General features: G+C 36.1%; 1 protein-coding gene across 1 annotated transcript in view; it reads left to right on the top strand.

Annotated features, from left to right (window-relative positions):
- Positions 1 to 9,080, top strand: part of sema5a (sema domain, seven thrombospondin repeats (type 1 and type 1-like), transmembrane domain (TM) and short cytoplasmic domain, (semaphorin) 5A) — a 167,374-nt gene extending 158,294 nt beyond the window's left edge. Inside the window, exons 21-22 of the mRNA XM_079806938.1 lie at positions 2,850 to 3,061; positions 7,840 to 9,080. Coding sequence (XP_079663064.1) covers positions 2,850 to 3,061; positions 7,840 to 7,959 — 332 coding nt within the window. The 3' untranslated portion in view covers positions 7,960 to 9,080. The remainder of the gene's footprint in view (positions 1 to 2,849; positions 3,062 to 7,839) is intronic.
- The last annotated feature ends 908 nt before the right edge of the window (positions 9,081 to 9,988 follow it).

The following is a 9,988-nucleotide window of genomic DNA, read 5'->3' on the forward strand; positions in this document are numbered from 1 at the left end:
TACAAGCAGCCTTATATCAATCTGCTGGGGTTAGATTATCCCATTTAGTACACGCCTACTTGCCAAATAAATAAATAAATACATGGACATGAAATATTGATTCAAGTTAAAGTTATTATTATCTTAGCTTAAAGGTGGGGTAAGTGCTTTCTGGTAACCGATGTTGATATTTCAAATGACCAAAACAAACACGCCCCACACATATGTACGCAAACCAGGCAACGACTATGGCAGCCGGCCGAGGGTATGATGCCATCAATAAGTGAAAGCAATGTGTGTTACGATGGTAATCCAGGTCGAATGTTCAATAAAAAAGTAATCCCTTACATCCCAGTTCTCATGAACAACTCAATAGAACGAGCATGACAGTCCAACTAACGAACATATTACAATTATGACCAGAATAGAGGGTTATAGCGATCACAAAAACACAAACAGTTCTCGTGAACAACTCGATAGCACGAGCACGACAGACCAACTAACGAACATTTTACAATTATGACAAGATTAGAGGGTTATATCAATCACGAAAAGAGGAACCAAAGGAAACAAACATATATTAGAAGTTTATTATCTTACTTTTCGGACACACTTTGGGAGCTGACACTTGAAAAAGACAGTAAGGAGGTTTAGACGCTCCAGGCTTATACAGTGTGGAAATGAATGGGTCTTTATCATCGCTGAAGTGAACGACGATACGATTGCAAATGGACAAACAAAGGAACATGACACATGAGCATATTCAAACAAAAGCTAGCATATATTAGTTCTGTGAAACAAAACAAAACCAATGTTACTCACCTATCGAGAAGAAATAAAGCAACCTCGTCGTCCAATTGCAGGCCTTAGCGCTCCTTGAGTTCTCTCCAGCGCTGGAAAGCTGATACTTCTTGCCTGGTCGTAAGCCTTGTTTTGTTTCATAGACATTTTCCACGTGTTTTTTATCTGCCATCTCTCTCTTTCTGTCGTCACTCGGCTAATGTCCGTCCTGTGTCGTGTATCTTGAATAATGACGTGCACTGAGCGCTCTCTTCGCACCATCATTCGTAGACACGCCCCTTACTGCTGATTTGCTACAAATTTGTTTTGGTCCTCGGCCCGAGACACTTTTATAAAGCATTTTTTAAATAACACTTACCCCACCTTTAAAGCTTAGCTTAGATCAACTGAAAGCAACTGAAATGTTTTTTGTTGATTTCTTTTTCAGCAGGGATGCATTCAATTGATTAAAAGTGAATGTTTAGACATTTATAATGTTACAAAAGAAGTGTACACGCAGCCTTATGTCTATCTGCTGGGGTTTGACTGTACATTATCCCATTTAGTACACGCCTACTTGCCAAATAAATACATGGACATGAAATATTGATTGAAGTTAAAGTTATTATTATCTTAGCTTAAAGCTTAGCTTAGATCGACTGAAAGCAGCTGCTAACAAAAAGGATTTTGTGGATTTCTTTTTCTTTTTCAGTAAGGATGCATTAAATTGATCAAAAGTGAATGTTAAGACATTTATAATGTTACAAAAGTTTGCTATTTCAAATAAATGCTGTTCTTTTGAACTTTCACTATTTCAAATGTATACATAAATATCAAAAATATTAAACGAAACAACTTTTCAACATCAGCATATTAGAATGATTTCTGAAGGATCATGTGACACTGAAGACTGATTATATTTATATTATATTTTGATTATGAATTACATTTTAAAATGTATTCAAATACAATATTACTGTTTTTACTGTCAAATAAATGCCTTGGTGAGACTTTCAAAAACATAGTGAACGGTAGTGTATATTAAAATTAAGTCCTCCAAGGTCAATTTTATAACAGAGGCCCTGTTTACGATGCATTTTGGTCGATCGGATCACAAATGGACGATGTTAAATACAGGTGTAAATGGGTTCTAAATATTTTGAGCTTGTCAACTTTCGACTACTTCCAGATGTAGTCGAAAGCGCATTCAACTGGATAGGCTTTCATAGTGAGTTTTGCTCATGTGGTTGAATGTGTTTGAACAGACAGAAAAGACCATCTGCTCTCCGCCTACTGACAGACAGGATTTAAACTTTATCGGCGGAAGACCCAAGTTTGGTTTGAAGACGAAAAATGTACCAAGCACAATGTTCTCTCACCATTACTGATTTCTAACACACACACAGCATTCAGCGTGGTCTTGTGGTCTTGAAAGCTGTAATTTGTTCAAGCTTATTTTGTCGATTAGATCGAAAGATCTTAAAAAGCCCACACATTTACCTACCCTAGACCCCCATCCCCCCTCAAAGAAATCAGGACAGAAGTGATCGAAAGTGGACAAACACCCGGTGTAAACGGGAATGTGTCTCCCTTGTCTACTTGTGATCCGATCAACCAAAACGCATCTTAATACCAGGTGTAAACAGGGCCAGAGAGAAGGATCGCAGAGTGATACAAGAGAGATGAAAGTAGCATTGATGTTTCCATGAACAACAGTGAAACATAAGGTTCAGTGTGTATTACACAAACACATCTGACTGCTCACTGTCACAGCTGACCAATCAGAATTCAGTATTCCAGAGAACAACATCATCAAAACGGATGTAGATTGCAGAGACAATGTGCCTCAATGCTTTTTGGGGAGCCATTAAACAAATGCGCATTTGGAATGGTTTGTCATAGTAAATTTTTTCCATTTCTAGCAATTATGCTATAATTAATTGGCTGTTCATGCAGATTCAAGGCAACAGCAATACTGCCTGTAAAATACTATAATGTTTAATTGGCTCAGGTAATGGATGCTTTATATCCACTGGCTTTAGGATCAATGCTTCCATCAGATCATTTAGTTGTTTTGCCTCTCTTGCCAGACTTCAATGTGTTCCACATGATCGCCGTGGGCCTGAGCAGCTCCATACTCGGCTGTCTAGTGACCCTACTGGTTTACACTTACTGTCAGAGATACCAGCAGCAGTCCCATGATGCCACGGTCATCCATCCCATCTCTGCCGCCCCCCTCAACACCAGCATCACCAACCACATCAACAAACTGGACAAGTACGACTCAGTTGAAGCCATTAAGGTGGGTGTTTTTCACTCATACTATCCGAAAATGTTGTTTGCGTTGTTAAGACGATGGATCCAGTATGTGGTCTGTGTGTGAGTGTGTGCGACTCTGTCTTGTGTCTAAATCAGTTCATACATTCATACACTGCTTTCTCATAAGTAATTTGAAAAGTTTTGATTAAGTTTGTACACTCAGTGTTTGTGTGAGATTGTCTCAAATGAAATCAGAAACCAATATGCAGCTCATGTCAGTACTTTTCTGAGAATGTTATTGTTGTTAGTGGGCTACTTTAACCCTGATCATTTTCTCTTTTCTTGAATTTAGGTTTTTTTTAAATACATAATGCATTATGCAATACACTTTAAGATTCAGTCACATGGATAATGTTTTCATAAGCACAGCAAAAATAAAACTCGCCATCATTTTTCACATTTAGTCAGAAGGACAGTTAAGGCTTCATTAGACTTGAATGTACAAGACTCATGACTAATTACAAAAAAGTGCTCTTCAGTTATTGCTTGTTCAGACACTTTTGTGAAGTTGCATATTTCATCAGCTGGATGCTGCAATAGAATAGCATCACTTACACAACATCCCGAGCCCAGAAGGGTAATAGCAAATGACTTTGTTTTACTGTCCTGAGACTGTAGACAGTCGCCAGCTCAGCTTCATCTCTACTGATGACAAGAATGAATGCACCTTCAAGGCTAAACAGTATTATTGCCATGCACAACTTACTTGTCGTATTGTTTTTCTCTTTTTCTGAATGCTGTCAGTTTGTAACTGTAAGTATGGAATACATTTTCCCATACAGGATCCTTAAAGCCAACATGACATCAAAATTGCCCATATTTACTTTCTTAATACATGTTCCAGTGCATGATTCATCAATATGTTATTCCAAAGAAAAAAAATATATAATATTTCATCAAAATGAAGTCACCTAGACTAAATGATGTTAACTAATAGCCAAAAGAACTGGTTTGACATTGTTTTAGGCCGGTGCTGTAGGAAACGTAGGAATTTAAAGCTGCCTAAAGTTTAAGGGAGAGTTCGCCCAAAAAATTTAAATGCTGTCATCATTTTCTCACCCTCACACTGTAAACCTGAATAAATTGGCAAAACTCCCCCCAAAAATAAAGGTGATATATCAAGGAGGAGCAGTGGGAATCCTGGAGCTGTGCTGGTGTTGTCAATCCACCCCCCATTTTTCTTTTTTTTTTTGTTATTTGTGGTCGCATGTTCAACCTTACAATAAAAAAACGAAGGCAATCAGTTGCCTCAAGATTTTTACTTTAGGAAATTCTAAACTTGAAATATTTGAGTAAACCAATTCATACATTTAACTTAAAAATATCATGTAATCTCAAATTTTTAGTTGTGGAAACTTACTCAAAAAATGCTAACTTGCTAATTGGTTACACAATGCTTTGGTAGCATTAGCATTAGCAGTTTTTGAATGAGGACAGCAATTTAATACATTTAACATATATCTGTTCTCCAACTAAGCTCATACTCCACTCGTCACCATGATGGAAACCCTACAAAAAACATAACAGAAACTCTTCTAATCTAGCATAACAAGACATTAAACTCTACTAAATCTCCCACTTAGCGTTAATCTTGAACAAAAAAATAGGGCTGCACGATTTGGGGAAAATATCTAATTGCGATTATTCTGGTTAAAATTGCGATTGCGATTTAAAATGTGATTATTATTATTTTTTTTTTTTTTTACAAATGAAAACTGTGTATATAACATTTTGTGTTTATGTATTAATATGGCTAATAATAATTGATTTTAAATAGCATTTAAGAATAAATATAACCGAATAATATTTATATTTGACAGAAAACGTATTTTACAAAATAAATTATGGGTTGCCTGTTAGTATGCAGACAGCCTATGACTAAAAATCATTAGAAAGGTCTAAGGATTTATTGTAAAAAAATATATTAGTATAAAAATCTTTGCTTTTTATTTGTGATATCAATTTCTTAAAGTCAATGTATTTAATATGAAATATGAGCCTCTTATGCATCCACTGTGGGGATTAAAACCCCTATACATTGAAGAAAAACATATGGATTGTCATATACATTTATTTAGAAGTATTATTTTTCTTATTTTGTACCCAAAAGTTGAATTCATACTGGAAGCCAGAGGGCGCCCTCGAGCAGAAACTCCACAGACGCCTCAGAGAAGTAATAGTGTTCAGGAAATCCCTATGTGAAGCTCGCGCTGTAAGCTAAATAAAACGAAGATAGAAACGCTTTGACTGATTAAACATGATAATACTTCTGCGACAAGATTTGGTTCTTCAAGCCTTCTTGGGTATTTTCATAATAATAATAAAGTATTGACAATCTGTGATAAGAAGCCACATCAGCACGACTGACGATATGAAGTGAGTTAAAACCTGTTTTTAAACGCATTTTGTTGGACAACAGGTTTATGAAGATGTTGACGCGTGTTGTTTTTTCAAACGCACGTTATAAGCGACTCAAACTCGCAGTCTTTCAGACGGAGCAGCGTTTACTACTGATCACAGAGCCGCTCTTCACTGACGCATATATTTATTTCATTAAAATCGCAGCCTTTGTGCTTTCATAATCGCACATAAGCCAAATTGGGATTGCGGTTCGATAAATCGTGCAGCCCTACAAAAAAACATGATATAACACTTAGTTTTGGCATTTACTGTCCCTTTTCAGGGTCATGGCAAAGCATGCTGGGAAATGGAAATCCCAGCCCAGTTTTGGTTAAATTTAAGTTGGTCTAAATTAAAAGAAACAATAAAAGTCAAAACAATTAAACAATTTTTAATTTGTTTAATTTGAGTTGGCTCTACTCAAACCAATTCATTGTTTTGAGCGTTAGAGTTTACAGTGCATGACAAACCCATTAGTCTTTTATTCATATTCATTTTTGTCCATCCATTGAAAGTCCACACAACCAAAACTTTCACTCGTCAAAAACAATTGAAGTCTTCTGAAGAGATTAATTACATAATCATATGGATTACTTTTTGATTTATAAGTTTAGGTTGTGTAAACTTTCAATGGATGGATAAGAAATTATAGAGTAAATGATGACAAAATTTTGGATGAGCTATCCCTTTGTGTAATAATAAAAGGTTATACGGTAATAGCAAATAGCAATACATTTACCAATGCCAAGATGCTTTTAAGATTGAGCTTGACATTAAACCTCTACATCCCGGTCAAAAACCCTCCTTAAAAGTTGGAGTGTTGGTGTTTTAGGAGCTAGCCTGCCACAATTGACCATTGGTATGAAACAACACGATGGATAAAATCAACTCCCACATGGTTAATCGCTATGTTTCACATTAAGGAAGTAAAATGGGTTGCGAGGGCTGTGTTTCATGTTGACTTTAATGATAGCTTCACAAAAAGCCCATAAACGGCAGTGCAGGCCTTCTTTCCATCTCCTGCTGCCCTGAGGATGATTGTGCTCCATTCCTCTTTTCAGCCTGACGTTTCCGTTCTCTTGCCTTTGGACGAGCACCACATTTGCCAGCCTTTGTCTTCTAACACTGGTGTAGCGCGAGGCCTGGAGATTTTCTACTAACTCTTGACCGGCATTACCATCCTCTCCTCTGACTCTCAGACCTCTCGCGAATCCCTTCTCCTTCCCCTGACCCTCGTGTACGTGGCAGGTGTGCTCGCCCATTCGTTCTGTCTGCATATGTCACCAGCATTTCCCATCATCCCACAAAGCAGATACTCAGGCTTGTGAGAAGGCAGTGTAATTTTGGTGTCGTGTCGTGATTATGGCTGTGTCCACTACCATTTTGTTGCATGCGTTTTTCCCTCCATCTCTTTAATTCTCTACCTTGTAAATCAGATTAGTCTTTTCTTCTAAATTATTATTTTGCCTGCTTGTTATTGCCACCCCGCTGAGCTCGGTTTTAGCTTACAGCTTTGTAACATTTGCTTTAAATTGTTCTTCTAATTATGTAGGAGACTTTGCCGTTTTACAAAAGACTGAACTGAATCAATATCTTTTCATCATTATCTTTAAATATTTTTTTGCAGTTTGTTATTTTACTAAGCATTTTAAAACAAACATCTTATTTATTATTTATTTTTTATATTTATGTTTCAAATTTAACTTTTAATATTTATAAGCCTTGTTTTTCTTTAATTCATTTATCAATTTAAAAAAGACTATAAATAATAAACAATTGATAAACATTTTAAAATAATCATCTTATTTATTTGTTTTTATTTTATATTTAACCTAATTTTTCTGTCATTCATTAAAACAACTTTTTTTAAAACATTTTTTTTATTATAAAAAGCATTTGTCAGTCATTTTTAATTGCTTATATAATGAAAACTATTTTATTAAAAAATGGCTGATACAGAGCAATGTTGAGCATATGGGTGGCAGAAACAGCAAAAATTAATTTCTGGTTTTGAATAAAAAGCCATTTCCATGTTGTCTTGATGCTGTGATGTTTTGACTGCTCTTTTTTTTGTTTCTGTGAATGATACTAACTTCCTTGGCCGATATTTTAAGTTAGTAATATATAGTCAGCCAAGTGGATCAGTCTTTTGTTAAGCCCTCTTCATGGTTTGACCATCACTCAGTCTCAAAGCAAGATTTTTGTTGAATTTTTCAAGTGATTTGTGATTTGATTTCTTCTTTGCCTAGATCCACAACCCAATACAATCTGAATTTTCATCCATGATGCAAAAAAATAATATTATTTTACATTTCTGTTCTGTTGTGTGTTTCTAAAAACACCTTTTCCTCTCATCCGCAGGCTTTCAATAAGAATAACTTGATCCTGGAGGAAAGAAATAAGTATTTCAACCCTCAGCTAGCAGGAAAAACATATACCAACGCATACTTCACCGACGTCAACACATATGACGACTTTTAAAAATGGATCTGTGATTCCAGTCATCTTCGCCACATCAACTTCAGCACCTAGTGATTTTATTTTTCTTCGTGGGTTGCTTGCCCGGATAAATAAAAAGACATTTTAAGTGGGACCATTTTATCATCAAATGCCAATAAAGCTGTACAGAACCATTTTCAGAGTTAACAAGGACATCATGCTCTCCAATTGTGTGGACATCACTAAATGAAATTGAACAATGATGAACAAATAAAGCAGGCGATTTGATTCAACCGTGACGCCGATAAACTCTCGCTGTAGAGATGGCACATGGACGATTTGCATGATTCTTCATCTAATGTGTTTTTCTTTATCGTTGCTTTTTGCATGGTTGGTTGCATTCCAGTGTTTTGTGGGCGGGGCCTGTGTCCTAAATGGGTGGAGCCTTCTCGGAACTGCTTTGTCTCCTGTGCCGAATCAGAAGCCCCTGTGCCTCACTGAGGACCTACAGTGGTCTCCAGTGCACCTGCCTGCCCTCAAATAGGGTTTTGCAACACACTATCCATATGTAAATACCAAGGTCTCTGAAAAATCACGTATCTCTCAAAATAGGGACACTTGTTAGTGAGAGCTTAGCAGTGGTGGCAATCTCTGTGTTTTTGTTGTACAATACACTTTTCATGACGCATATGTCAGTGTAGCTTTTATAGATGAGTCTATTCTGGAAAAGTCTTTCAAAGTAACCCTGTTCAGTCACCAAAACAAGACATTCATTGTCATATTAACATTTGTCTTTATGTGGTGTAAGGTCTGCAAAAAAAGAGAGAATGTGAAACATTACAGGACCTTTAATTGTAAAACATTGAACATTTTAATATTATCAACATGTTTCTATTTGTTTAGATGTTTAGTAGTTCGAGATTTCATGAGGAAAGAGTATTATCTATTAAAAAAAAAAAACTTTTAGCAGGAACAACTGCTTTTTCAGCTTTATTTTCTTTCATTTTAAGACATTTCAAGGAATTTACTTATAACTTAACCAACCATCCATCCATCATGGAGATGTGCTTGGGAATACACTTTTTCAATTTCTACTAATTCTTTTCTACTTGTAAAACTTTGTTTGCTTGTTTTATGTGCATAAATTAAAATTGCTTCATATACGTCATTGTTTCAATCAATGAAATGTGACATTGTTGCTTGAATTCACATATTTAGTCAGTCCAGATTTATTTCAGATTTAAATCAGTTCTATTTTCTCTGATGGACAAGATGAACGTGATTGTGGCAACGTTTTGGTTGTTGCCCCGTGAGTTGCGTTAAAAGGATAATTCCCTGGCACGTTTGAAATGAATGCTGTAGTGCACCCTACCCTGAACCTAACAGATAGTGAGCAAAAACAAATGTGAGATAAAAAAAATTAAATAAATACATGTCTGCTGAAGTAACCATGGCATTTAAGCTTCCTATTAGCCTATACAAGCTTTTTGTGGAGTGTCGGACGTAGGCGCGCAGCAAACACAAAACGTTTTTACAACGTTGCTGTGTTTGCTGGGGCTACCTCGTGTTTCACGGACTCCTCATCTCTACGCATCTCAACTGCAACGCTATACCAGGTGAGTTGCCGAGTAGCTAACTCTGTCATACAGGTCATAAAAGTTACACATTATCTGATGCGTCAGATTGTAGGCTTAGTTTACAAATCATACATTTTGGCAAAAGTGTTTTGAGGTCATAGTGCAAGAAACCACTTGAAAATATATCTTTAATCGATAGCTACCTCTGAAATAACCAGCCAGGGCGGGATATCGTTCTCCCAAAAATGAAAATTACTCCATGATTTACTTTGTAAGAGGGATTCAACTTACAAAAAAAGCATATGGATGGATGCATTTAGGGCTTCAAATGTTGGGCTCTCATTCACTGCCATTAATGCTTGGAAAAGCCAGGACATTTTTTTTTATATATATATAAATACTGAAATACGAAAACCATTATACACTTAGGATGGCTTGAGGGTGAGTAAATTATGGGATAATTTTCATTTCTGTGTGAATTAACCCTTTAATAT

This window comes from Gobio gobio, assembly GCF_949357685.1.
Source record: "Gobio gobio genome assembly, chromosome: 23".
Lineage (NCBI taxonomy): Eukaryota > Metazoa > Chordata > Actinopteri > Cypriniformes > Gobionidae > Gobio > Gobio gobio.